Source organism: Falco biarmicus, chromosome 1 (assembly GCF_023638135.1).
Source record: "Falco biarmicus isolate bFalBia1 chromosome 1, bFalBia1.pri, whole genome shotgun sequence".
Taxonomy (NCBI): domain Eukaryota; kingdom Metazoa; phylum Chordata; class Aves; order Falconiformes; family Falconidae; genus Falco; species Falco biarmicus.
The window spans coordinates 58,039,843-58,058,269 of NC_079288.1; the positions used below are offsets into that span (position 1 = coordinate 58,039,843).

The 18,427-nt window shown below is 35.4% G+C and overlaps 1 protein-coding gene across 5 annotated transcripts in view; it reads left to right on the top strand.

Moving 5' to 3' along the window:
- Window positions 1–18,427, top strand: part of GSTCD (glutathione S-transferase C-terminal domain containing) — an 81,146-nt gene that overhangs the window by 16,278 nt on the left and 46,441 nt on the right. For 4 of the 5 annotated variants that reach the window (XM_056327880.1, XM_056327872.1, XM_056327897.1 and 1 more), the window contains 3 exons: window positions 788–862; window positions 1,272–1,526; window positions 2,157–2,250. In XM_056327880.1, coding sequence (XP_056183855.1) covers window positions 788–862; window positions 1,272–1,526; window positions 2,157–2,250 — 424 coding nt within the window. The remainder of the gene's footprint in view (window positions 1–787; window positions 863–1,271; window positions 1,527–2,156; window positions 2,251–18,427) is intronic. The other variant, XM_056327889.1, reaches the window with a different exon arrangement.

Sequence of the window (18,427 nt, forward strand, 5' to 3'; positions counted from 1 at the left end):
TGAATTTTTCTATCATTTCAAATGTTCTTTATCAATTTCTATTTCCACACTGAGGACAGATATGTGGAGGAGCACTGTTTTTGCATGACCTTTTCTGCCTTTTCTTGTAATTGTGATTTTTAATTCTCTGCTTAAAGCAGGCACAGCATCACAGAATGGTTGAGCTTGGAGGGCATTTCTGGAAATTGTCTTGTCAAACCCCGTTCTGTCAGAGCAGGGTTGGCTAGAGCCAGTTGCCCAGGTTCTTGTCCGGTCAGCCAGGTTTTGAGTCTCTAAGGATGGAGACTTCACAACCTCTTCTGTAAGAGGATGTTCTTCACTTTTCTAAAACACTTGGGAAACTTAACAAAAATTACTTAAGTTCACCAAATACATCCTTTTTAAAAGTAGCTGGTCTTCATGTGAAAGTGTGATTTGGGTATCTTTTTTTGTAATATGTGCATCATATTCTTAACAATTTTTTTTTTTACACTTAGAATTCTAATTACTGCTCAAGGCCACTTTGTCTCACTATCATATATACTTAATTCAGAAAAGAAATACAGTAGTTACCATTTCTGTATAAAGATGTGAAGTTAAGATGGTAAAAATGTTTGAATAAATATATGATTAAAAAAATGAGATTTTGATTCAGTATTTAAATCATTATGTGACTATAATCAGTGTAAATCATAATGTGATTTGCAAAAGAAAAGTCACAGATGTAGTACAAAGGCTTCAGAGAAGACCAGGGCAGTATATACCTGCGCCCGTTTTGGTGTTACGACGTAGTCAATTCTACTTGCAGGTGCCAGCAAAACAGCTGTCAGTGGATGAGCTTTTAAGGGCTGCAGGGTGCCTGTGGGAAAGAAGAGCATTTCAGGTACCATAATGTCTTGCTTAGAGTTCAGTTTTCTTTGCAAATTACTGGGGTGATTTTTTTTGTGATTACCAATCGAAATGAATCATTCCCTTATTAGGAAGTACCAGATAATGAAGAGTATTACTGAAATTGTGTTTTCCTGTTATTGACTGAAATTATGACTAAAGTTGGTCATGTAAACCTTTTCATCCTATTAGGCAAATGGGAATTGCAGGTCAAAGTCTAAATGGCCAACTGGCAATTCCATCCGCAGGCCTGAGCTCTTAACTAGCTAGCTTTTTGCATTATTGTCATGCTGTGAGTGAGCATGCCTGGCACAGAGCCAAGCACACTTCTGCAGTTCATACCATCTTGTGGCATGTAGGAAGAAACTTGTATCAGGTTTCCTTTCTGTTTTATATTTTTCTAGGTTTCCAGCAAAAAACAAGGCAAAAATCTGGTAAATTTGCCTCTGATATCCCGTTGGTATCGAAGAGTTCAAGAAGTACCTGGAATAAAGAAAGCTGCTGCCAAATGCAATATGAAGCTTCTCCAGCTTCCAGAGTTGATGTCTGGTCCAGAGGAACAGCTACAAGACTTCTCTTCAGTTCCTGATGAATTAGAAGAGGAGAATGAACACAGTCATTTTATGGGTGGTCCAAGGCCAACTATGACTAAGTTATTGGTAATTTAAGCTTTGTAATGAATTATTTTAAATAGTAATATTCTACTTGATTTGGAATAGGTAAAATTTATTAGAATCACAGAAGCTAAGTCTGACGGCTTTTTGAACAATTTAATACCTTTTGCCCATCTTCTGTCTGATGTGGATTGACTTAGAAGTGATTTTATGCTTTATTCTGTTAGGATACTTGATCAATTCAGGAACTGAGCAAAGAAGGACTGCTGGAAGCCCTGCCAATAATTCGGAATGATCAAAGGAACTTTTTGTTTGAATTGCAATATTGAATTCCTCTTTTAAAGATATTTATATAAAGGATGACAGAAAACATTGCTTTTATGTTTGGCTTCATTGTTCTATGATTTCTGTTGTTTTTTTCTATTTGATTACAGCTTTGAACATCTGGGAACCCTAATAAGTTTTGTTAACATCATGTTCCATAACTCTCGGTATTTTTTTGCATAGAGGCTGACAGTATTTTCTAAAGAAAATTAACAAGGCTTTCTTGTGAAAATGTTAAAGGATGCACAGTTTGATCTGATGCCATTAAATTCAGGGGGAATTTTGCTACCAACTTCAGAGGGTAAGGGATCAGTGTCTTAATTATTCCCCCCCCCCCCCCCTTTCACATAGGAAAATGGCATTGAAGCAAAGTTTTCTCCTCATCCATGCCCCACCTGGACCCTAGACTGGACCAATCTACCATCTGCAGTCAACCCTGGAGAAGGTAAGGGTTTTTATGTATGTGCGCATGTATTTTAATAGTGTCTTCTGGTGAAGCTACTTAACTGTTTCATAGGGAGAATATGTCACTTCAGCATATTTCAGAGCTCTGTAAAGCAGGGAAGCAGTTATAAATCTGTTTTAAAATTCAGTCTGTATGGGATACATGGTGGGATGACTTCCCTCAGGTCATCAACAGTTTATGACTGAACTGGGAGTAAATGCTTGACCTTGATTCCTGAACCATATTTTCCCCCACTGTTTCCTACTATCCTGAACTTTTCTTCCATTTCTAGAACAGTGATTTCTGACTACATGATGTTAATATAATTGGCATGGGTGTTGTACATAGACCGTGTCTCCCAAAGCAGCAGCAGCTGATTTTATTCTGATGCAAATAATATTCGTTAGCAAAGTTTGGTGGCTACATATGAATGAGTCTTCCCTTTTGTGGCTTTATTCCCTGCCCTGTAGGGTTGTTTGCTTTGCTGGGTTGCAGGGCAGTCTGTTGCCTAATGGCTGTTGTTCTACAAAGAAAAAACTGGTTATCACAATGTTTGTTTTCATTAGTGTTGTGAATATTTAATACCTCTTCCACCACACAGTTACGTTTCCTCTAAAAGGTCTTACACATACTGCCAACCAGTAACAAGTTAGTGGATGATAACCCCTTTCTACAGGGAAGAAAAAGGTTTGCGTTCTTTTGTATAAATAAGGTACCTTAGTCTAACCTCAGTGGCATAGAACTTCTGATTTGAGGAATACAGAAATATACATGCAACATATATAGATGCTCTTTAGTGACCATTATGTGAAATACCTAATATCTCGCAGAATATGTTAGGAATTGGAATCATACAATATAGTTTGTATAGACACATACAAAAAACACTCTCTTTTTTACAAAATCGAACTGTGTGAATACAGGCATGTATTCTCATTCCAATATACAGGCTATAAAAATAAGATCAAATTTGATGTTGGTTTACTCTGCTTTGAATTTGTGTGTGGTTCAGAAAGCCATTAACAAAACCCTCATGTGCACCATGACTAGATTTATAATTTTATATGAAGTGTCCATCCTTCTAATATGAACTGTTTTCCTCTGGTTTTGTCCTGAGAGAACTCCACTGGGAAGTTGCACATCCTGCGTTAATTATTGATCCTGTCTTTCCTTTAGCGTGGAAGAAAAAAAAAGCCCAAAACCCAAAGCTTGGGTTTGCATCTGTGTCAACATTACATCATGTTTCTTCAGACTTTATGCGGATGTTTTGGATAGACTTATATTAAAATAGATTTGTAGTCTGACTGCTGAAATGCTTGGGGAGGATTATGTGCGTTGAATTTCTGTGACAAGTTCTAATATTTTGTTGGAAGTGAAAAAGTATTTTTGCTTATTTCCAATGCTCAGGGTTTTGGCTGTAAGTTTTAGTTCATACTTTTGTCAAGATAATCTATTTGAAAGGAAATTTTGAAAAAGATGTATACCATACAAAACCACATAATGAATGTATATTTGGAAATGTGCTGGAAGGAGTCTCTTATACTCTGTTTGGGGAAGAAATCAGCTCCTGCTGCTTCCTGCATGCGTACATGCTCAATCTCTGTTTTCATGTTTGTTAAAGTAGTTACTGACGATGTTGATACCTGAAATCAGTTTTCAGTTCAATTTTGGGGAAGATTTGCTAGCTCAACAAGGTGCTGAGAGAGATATTTCACCTCCCTCCACGCAGGACTGCAGTGATGCTGATACCATTTTCTGATTTAGGGAAACTCTAAATGGTTGTGCTTTTAGTCTGGGAGCAACAGAGTTGCAGAGGACAAAAAGAAATTTCCTGATAGGAGAATTGATTTTACTTTTCAGTTGGCTACATCTGCATGCTTACCTCTGCTGCTCTAAGTGGTACTGTTCTCTGTTTTCTGATTCTTCTGCTAGAACAGTCTAATCATTGTTACGTGAATTGAATTATCAGTATTTTGCTACTAAATCTTGCCTGGCATGCTAACAAAGTAGTCACTGAATCTGACAGGGTTTTAAACTGGATTTGAGTAATGCAATTCAAGCTTTCAAACAGATTACTACTATAACTGGTAAATAAATTTCTCCTTACTAATGTTCATAGCAGTTGAGACAAAGTTAAGAATATTTCAGTTAAAACTAATTTTGTTTTTTATCCACAGTAAATTTAATTTGCTGGCAAATCTTAATTTAATTGCATACATGATATACTTCCTTTGCTCTGTGTCAGCTTAGATACTCAGAATTTGTGTTACATGTATGTGGGGGTTCTGGGAATGAATTGTTCAGTCTATAAGTCTAATTAGACCACCTTGCTGCACAGCTATTTACTATAGAAAAGGATTACTGATGATTGAAGTTCTAATGTATTATTTAGGTTATACGTATTTCGTTCAGTATTTTTGATACAGATTTACTGTTGTACAACGAAAGATTATGACATCGTGATTTACATTTCATTTGTTTAGTCATGTTTCTGAAGCAGAATGAGATAATGAGACCATTTTTTGCCTAACAAGGTGGTGACTGAAATTTTGTGAAGAGGGGGTTGCACTGAATGGAAATAGTGTGTTACTGCTGATTAAATGTGAGGTCTGGGAAAGAGGAGGTTATATTTAATTAGATTTGTGACCAACAAAGAAACGGGGCATCTTTTCTGTGATTTCACAGCTCATATTAGGCAGCAGTAGAAAGGATTATAAAGAAACGGGGCATCTTTTCTGTGATTTCACAGCTCATATTAGGCAGCAGTAGAAAGGATTATTTTTTTATCCTTTCTGGAGCTTCAGTCAACCCTGGAGTCTGCTTGTGTTCCTGGTCCTGTGTGTATGAAACCGTTTTTTGTCTTCAGGTTAATTTCCTATTATCTGCAAAAGCTTTGTGGGTATCAAGATCAGCTTGACTGGTTATGGTTAGAGGTGCTTCCTTTAGGCTCACCCAAAGCACATTAAGGGGAGGGGGAATGTGTGTGTGTGTATGTGGGGGCAGAGACTGATAACCCTGTTGCTGCTTTATTATTCTGATGTTATATAGGGATGTAAGTCTTTGGTACTGCAATTTTTTCATCAAGCTTTGTGTTCACTGTGAAATAAAAGAATGGAGAAAGGTTAAATTTTTAACAGGAATCTATTTTTTTTTCTTTAAAATAGGTTTTTATTTAAGATTTTTACCCAACTGTGAAATTCAAGAACGAGAAATAACTGACCCACAGTCTCACAAACCCTTACCTCTTTCCCATGAGATGAAATACTTGTGAAGCAGGAAGTACTTGAAAGAAGAAAAGTGCTTTATTTGTGGTATCTCATTCTGAAATTACCAGCTAGACTGACAGAGTGTGCATGTGATGGTGTTTACTTACAAAGGTAGTGGGTTAGCTGCGAACAGATTTACAGTATTCTTTCCAAAGTGTGAAACTGCTCACAGAATGAATGTAGCAAGTAATAAACAACATTCTGTAGGCTTGTAAACTACATTCTATAGGCCTGCTGATCGTTGCTCAGGGACCGGCTGGGAATTGGTCAGCAGGTGGCGAGCAGTTGTGTTGCACATTGCTTGTTTTCTTTCCTCCTTTCCATTTGGATTTAATTCCTCCCCTTCTCCCTCCTTTTCATTATAATTGTTATTATTATTATTATTATTATTGTTCTTTTGTTTTGATTTTATTTCAATTATTTACTTGTTCTTATCTCAACCCTGGAGTTTTACATTCCTTTCTGATTCTCCTCCCCATCCCTCTGCGTGAGGGCAGGTGTGAGCAAGTGGCTGTGTGGCACTTAGTTACCAGCTGGGGTTAAACCATGACAGTGAGTAATGCCCTCCTCCTCATAAAAATATTTTTTCTTAAAGAAAGAAATTGTAGTAGATCAGAAAAGAGATCCTTAGCTGAAATATGACTGTCAGGTGAATGTGGAAAGACTACTAAACAGAAACTGGGAGTGCATGCACAGTAGGAGATTGAGGGTTCAGTTACAGAATTTGAGGAGTTTGAGGTGGAGGTCAGTTGAAAATACAATTTTACAAGTATACAAAATACATTTTACAAGTGCGGCTTGCTCTTACCAAATGGTAAGACATGTAGCCCTTTAACTTTGTAGTTGGTCCTATTCGTAGGGCAAGTTTTTCCTAAACAAGTGCATTTTAATGGATTGTGTATAAACACTACTCCCAATGAAGCACGTCAAGTATTTTATATGCTTTGTTATTCCTAGTAAGAAGTTGATGCCTAGTATTTAATTGACTGGGACAAGTGTTTGACTTGAGAAGGTGAAATTTTCCATGTATGAGTTTAAAAAAGCCAATATGGAAAAAGATAGGGCCTTTCCTGTTTTCTGTCTGGTGCACAGGTGTAAGAAAAGGTGTTAATCCATTGCAAGGCAGTGCATACCTGCCTCGCTGAAGACGGAGTGACTCTGATCAAGTTTGTTTGATTTATGCTTGCTTTGTGATCAGTAGCAAGTTGATGGCCAAATGAAATGACTACATAAAACTGTCACAGAAAGGTTAGCCTGGATAAAATGATACCCTGATTGATACTTGCCCCTTGTTTGTAGTCAAGTCTTCAGACTTTTGAGGAAGTTGCTGGATTTTTAGAATGCTTAGCTTTTAAAACGACAAAATTTGGAAAGCCCAGTATCAACTGTTCAGGGATAAGGCCGTCCCTTAAACAGTTGTTGAGAAGAGATTTGTTACCTTGATTTATAAGCCACAGAATAATTCATAATATATTGTAAATGTGTTTTTTGAAGTTTAAAAAAAAAAAGCCAAATTCAGGAAATACATATATATAAAATTTAAAAGGTTGCCTTTATGTTGTCGTCTTTTTCTAAATGATTTATGGCAGCTCCAAATCTGATGTTCAGTGCTTTTTTCTTTTTTTGAGGCCTGCTTTTATTAATAGAATTTTAATATATGCATGAATATATATCTTACTAAAGGTGCCATATTCAGTTATTTATGTACTTGCAGAATACAGAATGTTCACATTAGAAATAGCTTGTGTGATTTACAGAAAGGATAGCAACATGAGGATGAAACTCTTATTACTGTGCCACCTTTCTTTATGTTTGGTAGTAGGGATAATTTTTTTTCCAAAAGGAAATGCTACATTTTTGGGATTGGGATATTGTTTTATTTGGCAGAAACATAAGCGAAACTGCTTGAACATAATTTCTGATGACTGGTTATCTCAAATAATTTGAGCATGATAAGAAATTATGAGTAAATCTAGTATTTGGCTTTGAGATTGACATTGCAATATGTACGGCCAGATGAAGAATAGAAATTTTTCTAAAAATTAATTTAAATAAACTACTTATTAAGAATAAGGAAAGATAGAAATTTCCACTATCTTTGTGTTTCACTGGGAAAAAACCCACCTTCTTCATAGTATATACCTGCAGAGGAGTTTGTCACAATGTCTTACTCTTTAATAAAAAACACATCATTGAAACCTCAAGGCAGTGAAACTTGCTTCCCTTTGAAAATTGTTGCATAGAACTAATGCTCACATTTTCTTTGTGGCATTAATTATTTACAAACCAGGTCTTGTATTTGATCTACTGTCCAACATTACAATGTTACAAGTTTAGGTTACTGTAATAGAAATCTTTTTTTTGGCAGAAAGAATAATGAATTACAAATATTTGGCTGACACTATGTTGCACTGGAATTGTTAAAATACAGTAGGAAGGCAAGAATGTTTTCCTTTATTGGCAAAAACGAATCAGCTAAATAAAAATTCGCTGGGATGTGGACATGAGAAATGTTTTTATACTTGGGCAACCATTGATCTTCAAGATCCCATTTATGTTTATTTTTCGTAGCAATTTGGTTTGTCCTCTGGGATCAGCTCTGAAGGACTGATTTCATCCACCCTAAGTACTTTGGAAATACTGAGTACTGTGTCAGTAATTTGCTGTTCTGCATACTCTCTCTCCATACCTACTCTCCTTTCCTTCTCTGTCCATAAACACTGATTTTGTAGGACATTTTATAATAAACTTGCATTAGGCTTTGATAAAGTATTTGTAAATAAAGTATGCAGAGGAATATTTCAATGGTTTACTTCCTCATCAGCTTAAGGGTTTTTTTTTTCATTTACAAATTAACAGTACAAATATAGTCTGGTTTAGGATATGCAGTTCCTTCATTGAATGATAAATTAGCGTGATCAAAACAAGTTTCCCTATGATGACTGCTCATCAGGTTTCACCAATGTCACCGTTCAGAGTGATCTTTAGTCTTGATTTCTAGTGTGCGTAATTAATGAATTAAGACATCAGCTGATTTGTCTACAGTTGAGATAAAAAATCTGATCTTTCTTTGAAGACTAGATATACAAGTAATTGTGGGGCTATTTTAAAAAATAATTCATCTGTTTACTAGGATGTTGTTTTGTAAAATTACTTCTCGGGTCTCCAGACTCTCCTGAGCTCCTCCTACCCCCCTACCTCGGCCTGATAACGATTATCTTTTTTTCTAGACAGGATCTGAAATACTAAGTAACAAATGCCTCTGTATGATATTTCTTTAGATCAATGACACTCTTTAAACTCATCAGTTCATAGATTTTAAAGCTAGATAGACAACATGATCATCTATACCTGTCTCCTGCCTGATTCTGGCTATAAGCTAAATTTGTAATTGCTTGCGTCCAGCAGAATGATTCATGGAATAATAATAATGTTAAAAAGATACCCGGTTAAAAGAAGATCTGTGGCTTCACAGTATGATTTTATTTTGTTTCTCCAGAATAGAGATTAAATTGTAAGTTAGATATTCTAAAGTGAAAGAATAAGTTATGAAGGACATCAGTTTTTAAAAAGAGCTTCTGTTAAGCATATGGGGTGGACCAACAGGAATAGAAATAATGTTTATAATTTTAGTTTAGAAACATCTTCAAAATTTAAGTACCTTTAAATAACATGCTGGAACAGTAACAATAACACAGAACATAGTGTTGCAGTTCTATGGAATTAACAGATGCTTTGATTAAGCACAATTAGTGGTATGCCAGACCACAATCCTGGAGGATCAGTGTTTGCTTCAACTTGCAGAACTGATATTAAGTAAAAGATACTTTAATGTAGCAGGGCCTCTCAACAGGGAAGATACAGAGACTTAACTTGGCAGAGAAAAATTTTGAAAATTTTTAAGCCCTTGTTTATCATCTACAAAATTAGCTTTAATGAAATGGAGGAGACATCAATGAGCTATGATGAGATTCTTGATTTGGTCCATCAACCATTGAAAAACCTGGCTTCCAACAGAGTTCCTTGTATTTTGGAAATAATGTCGATTTCTTGGGTTTTGTCTTTATACCAAATGACTGTCAGCCATTCTCTTCACATTATTAGAGATTACTGATGCTTTAACAGTTGCTGCATTTTTTAATTTTTTTTTTGGTAGCAACATTGAAGGAAAACAACATTAAATGATGTAATTATCTTTTAACCAGCTTAAAAGTTTGTGACTTTGAGTCCATATTAAAATTGTTTGTAATTGCTGGCAGAACTGACTAACATAACTGTAGAATAAATGCTTTATTAGATGCAGAGTTATTTGATTTGAAACTGTTCTCAGGATTGACTCAATATATGCAAGTTGCTTCTAGGGTTATTTTGTGGAGATAGATCACGGTTATTTTCTTTTGTTCTGCTTTTTACATTAGTATTCCTTTTGGAATATTTTAGACTTGAGGTGCTTTCTGAGATGAGAATACATGATGCTTAAAAATCAAAGCTGTTTTAGGGAATCTGATATTTTATTAAATTTTTTGCTAATCAAGAGATGCAAATTATATGCTTTACTTTAAATGTTCAAAGCAACAGTGTTTCTAAAATGAGATCCAGGCAGTCATTTATTCTATAAAACAAAAGTCTTAAACGCTTTAAAGTTCTCTATTTCCCTTCCAAGCCTGTCAGAACTTTTTGAAAGGCTTTGAAGGTTGTCTTTTTTTAATAGTATTGTAGCCTATTTCAGTATCTCAAGCATCCTGGACCAGGAACTCATCCTTCTTCAGCTGTATCAGACAGCTCTTTGCCTGCAAGCCACATGGGTAACAGTCCAAGGGAAATTCAACTAAAGCTGCTTCTCATTAATCTCTCCTTAAATTTATAGTTTTGCTGCACTCATTTAAATAAGTTTCAACCACATTTATGATTGTATTGTGTTTTGCAATTCAAGATCTGGAAAACCTGTGATGATAATGGAGCCAAATTGCCTCATAGTCTTAATAAATACTTGAGGAATAAAAAATTTTCAGTAAGAAAGAGAAATGCTCATGGCTTGAATGTAGGCAACATTAGTATTTGAGGTAATAAGCGTAAGAAAATGGAAACTTATTACTGCAATTTCACTCTTATGTGGCTTGTCTTTAAAAAGAGTATTCTTGCAAAACTTTAGATTTCATATGTGACTTCTTTGGATCTTTTGACTGTTCAGGGATATAGCGTTGCATAGTTGGCCTGAGGACAATTTCGATGGGAGTTCGAATAAAATTACTTATTTTTAAACAAAAAATTCTTTGTGTAGCTGGAAATAATAAATTAGGTATGCCACCAAACCAGGTAACTCATCCATGGCAATATATGCTGTTCCTACTATTACTGTGCTCTTCCTCTATTTTTCCTTTAGTGATTTTCTTGGTTACCAAACTAAACAAGGGAAGACATTATTTTATATTTTTAAGGTGTCTGTTTGGAGGCAGGAAGCAAAGCTATTACATGACTAATTTAAATTAGTATGTAATAATGATTTTTAGGTACAGTGTTTTACTGAAGCAAATAATGAAAACATTGAAGGTTTGTATGTCTTGTGAAAACAATGCTTCTGCATTATGAAACATACAAGTTCAGTACATTTAAGTTTGCTTGAAATCTGCATTTTTAAGTGGTTTTGATCTAAATGACATGTTTAACAGCCTCTGAAATACTCAAAATCTGCAAAGAAAAAACCAGCAGTTGCTAGTGTATCTTATTGAAAATCATACTACTAGAAAGAATATTATCAAGTTCTAACAGCTGCATTTTGATTCAGTTATGACACATTCTCATTGGTGTTTGGCCTGTTGTGTAAGAAATTATTATGGTGAGGGGTGATTGAGGGACTTCCCGTACGGCTGATAATCATACTGAATAATGTCACCTTTGTTTTGTGGCGTAAGTGTAAATCCTCAGAGAATCACTGAAGTCTTATCCCTTCGTACTGGATATCCCCTGTAACAGGAGTTCAGTTGTTGATGAAGTTTAATCCCTAGAGGTATGGTTTTATGGTTCACAAATCCTTGTTAATTGTGACTTTATTAGGCTTCTAAGAGACTTGTTTTATGGAATACAGTGTATAAACTTCAGTGGAAGCTTTTTTTAGTCCCGTTGTGGTTTGTATTTGTTTACTAAAGAATTAAAATTAAATGCTGCAATTTTCCAATTGAAATGGTTTAGGGATTTATGATTTGGGAACTGAAGGCAATTCTTAATGATTTGTTTTTGTAATTCAAAGTAGTCTTAGTTCTGACTAAATTTAAAGCATGTTGTTAACCAGAGTGAACTTTTACAAAGTGTCTACACGTGACAGTCACTGGCCTAAGCTCGCTATGTGTGGCTAGAATTTGAGTGTGATCTGCCCTAGAGAAAAAAAAGTAGTTTTATTTATTAGACTGTGGTTTTTTCCCTTTTGTCTCGAAAATTCTCATGCATACGGAAAGACATCTGAACTACAAACATTAACTTGTAGATGACTAGCAGATTTTTTTTAAACAGGATTGTTAAATTACTTTTCCATCTTCAATGAATGTTAAGTACTAAGTAACTCTGGCCTTTATTTCATTTAAACTATTTGATCTTTCTTTTCCTCCTGATATCACTGTAGTAGAGTTTATTTGTTTCTTTGCACCTTTTATATTTCTGTGTTCCTTGTTCATGGGATAGCAGAGCCCTGAGGTTATATTATTTATCTCTTAAGTCAGAGTTTTAGAGAACAAGTTTCTGTGAAGTACTCTGTAGCATTATTTATTGAATCTTTATGGAAGATTACTATTGAGCAAAGGATTGATGATCCATTCTAGCAATTCTGGTTTGGGGCAATGACCAGCAAAAATCCGTGACAGATTATTAATGTGACCCAAAAAGATATTTTCTTCTAAACATGGCTCAAAGTCATCATCAGGGGTATTTTGGAAGAAGCCATAGAAATTTATCTCCTTTAATGACAGTAAGGTGTGCTTAGAGATGATGCAGTGGTACAAAGTGACACTTTGTAGAGGAAGACAATGGTGACACGTTGCTTGCTCCTTTTTGCCTGGAAAATACACGTGAGAAGGCATTTAATGACTTTTTTTTTTTTTTTGAGTCCTGTTTATAGTGTTACTGTTTTCTAATAACTGATTCCACATATGCTATCCAGTCTGAATTACACAGATGTTGACCATTCATGCACTGCTGGCCCTCAGAAGGTCCTCGTGGCAGCTGAGCTGTCAAAAAAATCTGCCTGTTTCAGAACTTCTGCAAAAATATAAACAGATCATTAGATGGAGGAATGCTGGCTTTTTTTGTTCACATTCCATTTTCTCTTGAGTGTCTCTGAATAGGTCAAAATAAACATTATGTCTGCAACTATGAGGAAGAACTGAGTGCCTGTTTCAGGAGTTTTGTTCTTTGCTTGGAACTTTCCTACAGCATGCATGTAGTGTTCAAACTTGCAGCAAATTCGTGTTTATACCTTGTCCAGTTTTAAATCTGTATGTACCTGATTTTCAGCATGCTTTTGTAATGATGTGCCCATTTTTGGAATATGAATTCCTTAAAAACCCTTTGGATATGATCTAAAAACTTGTAAAGAAATCCTGTCCTGTTTCTACATAATCCAGTGAAAAGATTGATTTACTTTGAGGCCGATACTTCCATTCTTGAAAGATCTGTTCTAACTTTCCAAATATTTTAGTCAAATGTTGTAGTATTGAATTCCATATGCATTAGTATATTTATATTACTTACAAAGATTTAAAAGGAGGGGGAGTTAATGCCTTTCTTTGTCTCTGAATATTCTGAGTATGAAATCGTCGATGACATTAGTCTTCATAATTTTTTTCCAGGATATACTAATATCTTAGTGTTCCAGTTGCTGTACAATTTAAATTGATCTTTTGTAGCACCAGCATTCTCTTTGAAAGAGAGATTGAATCTGCTTCAGTATTCTGGTATTTCTTGCTGCAAAATGTCTTCACTGCTTGTTTGAAGATTGTTCTGTAAGTTTTTCTCATTAGACTTAAATCCCAACTACATCGATGATAGGGTGTAGCCACAGTACAGCTTGTGTCCTGTAGCTGTTTTGTGTGTCATCCGTTTGCCATATCCGAGAGTACAGGGATTCATAATTCACATAGATATGTAGCATAATCAACACAAGGATCTGAAGTTAGTGTTTTCCCTTTCTTTACAGTATTTTTGTAGGTGACTCACATTACTGTTTTCTACCCACTGTAACTGAGGGACAGCTGAGTTTTAAATTTTTCATAACAATTAAGTAAGCGTGACAGATCTCTGTATTTCTGCTACAAAGCCTAAGCAGTCCTTTCAGGCAGAGGCATCAGGAGACCTTCATTATCTCTGCAACAGCGTTTTGACTTTTTTACTTTCTTCAAAGTGTAATGTTGAGCTGTGCAATCTGTCTTTCAAGACAGAAGCATGGACTGGTTGAGTGGAAGCCAGTGCACTGGTGTGTGACTTCTGGAGCTTAAAATCTTCACAGGCCACAGGAGGGCAGCAAATTCTGTTGTGATAAGAAAGTGTGCCTGGATGGATGGAGCTGTGCCCTGTGACTAAGGAATCATCACCCAAGAGAAAGATGCTTTTCAGGTGGCAGTTCTCAGCTCAATAACCTCTAATCCCAAAATTTCGGACCACCTGTTGGAAACGGTGATTTAAAACATCTCTCTTTCTTCAAATGGAAGCTGAGGATTTAAGTGTTGATGTATTAATTGTGTTGGAGTAGGACATAAAATTAGTAATTGCAGTCTGTGGTGCTAGATGCTGTATAAACAGGTATCAGAGTTATGCCTTCTGCCTTGAATATTTTTCAAGTCTAAAAAAAAAAGGTAACAGCTGAGCAGGGAGTGATGGAGGAGGAAAGTTGATCAGCTCAACTTCTGGAGTTTTATATTCTTTGGAATAAAGGAGAATGCTGGAAGATACTTATAAGAGAATGAGGAGCTCAATGGAAATTTCTGGGATTTTTTTCCTGGCACGTGTAACAACATGAGAAGAATTTTGCAAGTGATTTATTTATTTTTTTTTAATTGAACGATAAATGCTGCCATAGTTCAAAGGCCAACATTTTGGTAATTGAAAAAGATGGTAGAGTTGATGGGTAGGTTATGGCTGGAATTCAGAGGAAAGGGAAATAACTTGTTTGATATGGTAGTCAAATGAAAGGATGTAAGGAGGTGAATTATAACCAACTAACCAGTAATTTTTGCTTTGTTGTAACACTGAGCACATGAGAATATCTAACTCTTCATTAGGAGAGGAGGGTAGTAGTCTGAATGTGGGAGAGCTCTGTAGCATACACAAACATTTGACCGTGTTCCCCAGAAAACAAGTCAAAAAAGGTTCTCTCAATTGAAGCTCTCACAGCTTCTCTTTGTGGTATAATCTTGCTTTCAAAAAAAGAAATGTAGGCACTGGGAAGTTACACAGAAGTTTAGATCAGAAGATTAATTAAACACAAGAAGGAAGGCATTATTTCTGTGCTTGGGCACAGAAAAGGCTGCAGCCCAGAGAACGACTGAAACTGAGCCTGTGTGTGTGTGTGTCTCCTCTTCCTTAACTGCAAACATATCAAAGAATTTGTGGTGTTCTCACTCGAGTTTATTGGCATTCACTCATACTTTGTTCAGGGGATAGGTTCTTTAAAAACATTGTTTGTTATTGATTTGTTATTGATTTATTGGCATTCACTCATACATTGTTCTGGGGATAGGTTCTTTAAAAACATTATTTGTTATTGATTTCAGAGGGAAGGAGGAGAGGATTTGCTGGAAGTTGAAATACCTCATAGATGATTTACATTGTCTTTTTTTGTAATGGACTTTGGAGAATTTATTAGATTATTTGTAGATGATTTGTGAAAAGTAATTCAGCCTGGGTTCTTAGTTCACAGTTCCTTATTTTACTGGATTATTGAAACTCTATTAAATCTCTCCTACTTAGTATTTAATATCCTCAAGGAGTTATTTCTTAGGCTACTGTTTTTTTTCCCAGAGTTTGTGATTGCCCAGATTTTATGTCAATTCATAAATGATCATAATAAATAAAATGGAAGTTTATTTTGTGGTTATTAAACTAGACTGTTTCCTTCAGAAACATAGGCTAACATGCTTTGAACAACCTTATTTTGCAGTGTCAGAGTTCTGTACGTTGGGGGAATGGGACTACCTCATTGTAATGTAAGAAGCATATCGCTATTGAGGTACTGTCAAGTTTGTGCAGCATTAGTAAGCTCTTAACTGACATTTGATAAGGAGTTTATGAATCACAACATAGGCTGGTGTATATAAAACATACTTTGAAACTAACGTTTCTGCTAGAAGCACAGGTGTTGTATGTACTCTCAAAGGTAAACATTGTACAAGTGGCTACACAGACCTTTTTTTATCCCTCAATCTTTATCTGTTGCAGATTTGAGGTACAGAATTTGTTTCCAATCCATAAACCATTTGTGACAAAATATTAGATAAGGGGGCATTTTTCTGTCTGTTGGAAGTACCTACAGTTTCAGTGGGTTTAGATTTCCATGTTAAGAACCATGAATGCATTACTTGATTTGGACACAATTTCATGTTGGATAAGATCAAGAGTTACATTTCAGCTCTTCCTGAAAGTGAGTTCTTAGGCCACAGTTGTGCTTTTAAAGTTCTAATCATCAATTTCAAGGAAGACAGCATCACTGTGTTTAAGAAAAAAAACCAAACCCAATGGTATAAAAGAAGAAAAACAAATATTTTTTGTTATGAGTAATTCATAACCTGAGTAGTCTGATATTTTCAAAGCTTTTAATTGCACAAAGGAAAGGCCAGACTACTGTGTATTTAGTGTTTTAGTGAAGGTGGTATCAATTATTTTGTACTTGAAATGCATCTTCTCCAGATGGTCTGGAACAGCTTCTGAAAAGTTAATTTTTGGCGCATGTCTCTTGTCAAATTTCTGGCATCTTACCATAGCGATATCAAAAGGAATTCACATCCTTTAAAAACTTCTAAAGTATTGAAGAGCAAAAGCAAGTAGGAAATTCAACTGTTCGTAGAATTATAAGTGTACAAGAGCTGGAGAATAGTCTCAACATTAAAATCAGTCAAATCTAATCTGAACCAATAAAATTTGTCCCCTGTTATTGTGGAACATGAATCTAAAAATCCAGAGATAAGAGAGAGGTAGGATACTTTTATTTCAGTTTGTGCCAGGAGGTTACTTTAAAACTTTTGCAGATCTGTCATGGAGTTGCCGGTCTTAAATGGAGTCTTGATGTTTAAATCGCTTGTGTAAGTATTGTGAGTTATGATTACAGAAATTTAGTCATTCGATCAGCACATTCTACCTGTAATTTTCTAACGTATCTGGTTGGTGAAGTGCTCTTAAATCTGCTTAAATGCTTTTGAATATCCCATTTGCAGATCTTTCCTGTGTTCTTGCATTTTTAGTGGCAAGAAATAAGAAACCAAACAGTATCCCCCCCACCCCCAAAGACTAAGATACCTCTTAGCAGTGTAAACTGTTCTGAGTGCTTCCATGAAGAAATGCTAAACTGGACAAAGTTCTTATCTTGGCTGTCAGTTGCATTACGTGTTTTCTGCAGGCTTTCCTGTTAGGAAGAGTATGCTGGAAAAAATAAAAATGCACTCTTAAACTTCTGTTTTATACAAACACTCCTTGCTGTCCTAGACCTTGTACCTGGTATTTTGAAGGCTGTGCTGAAAATTAGCTCAGGTTGTAAATGCTTCTAGGCTGTGTATATGGTGTTCAAGACTGTATGGAAACTGGCTTCCTTTCCCTATCCTTCATCAGTTGAAGGGAAATACTGGTATATGTCATGGAGTTCTGTGAGCTAGCATTTCATGCTGCATCCTGGATGGGTTCACATGTTTCAGTTCAAGTTTGGTGGGACTTAACTAGCTGGGATCTTTAGGAAAGAACACAAGGCTGTTACTTGCAATGTGACAGGTTTATTTTGTGCAAGAAATAAGGCAATTTGTAGATACACTACCTTGAATTGTGCCTCATATTTCCATTGTATTTTATAGTAATGTTGGCTATATTTTGTTTGAAATTTTATCTATCTATATCATTCTTATGTTTATGTATCATCAGAAGCTACTTGCATGTGTGTTTCCTGTTCTCAAAATGCAAGTTTCAAGAATGTGAATAGGGATTTGGTCTTTATAGTTCATTTTCCCTCATACAGGGAAAAGAAAGTAATTAAATCTTTGTTCAGAAGTAAAAATGAACTAGTGTATCAAATATACATGGGTAAGCTTGAGAAATCAGACTTGCTGCATAAGATAAATTTTGTGGACTTTACTGACAAATTTGACATTAATATCGATTCATTTCTAGTCTTCCTATTTTAAATGGATGGTTTGGGCTTTTTTATATATATATTCTTTAGATCTTGTCAACTGTAATACAGAATTATTGTTTTTATTTTTAATAAGCTTCATATTACTGCTACAAAGTGATATGTGTGATTTATTTTTTCTCCCACTGCTTTGTAGAGGTTGCAGTATCTGTATTCCTCCACATATGAGTATGAAACATACTCAACAGTTATGTTTCTTTTTGATGAGTACATTTTCAAATCATCTAGCCTAGATACTTCAGTGGTTTTTTTTTTTTTTAAATAGGTACACCTGCCTAGTGTAAAGAACGGAGAATTTTCATTTTCAGAAGCAGAAGTTAACAGTTTGCTTGAAGGCTGTTGTCCACTAAAGATGCCTCTCCTCAGGTTAATGTTGCTTGAAAAGATGTGAATTCTTTTGATTCTGAAATCAGTAAACTTTTTCTTAATGTGAGAGGGAAAGCATTGCTTGTTCTGCAGTGAGAACTTAAACTATTCTTTTTTTGTTAGGAGTCTGCTGTGAAGAGTGTTCTCCACACCTTGAAAAAGGTTACTT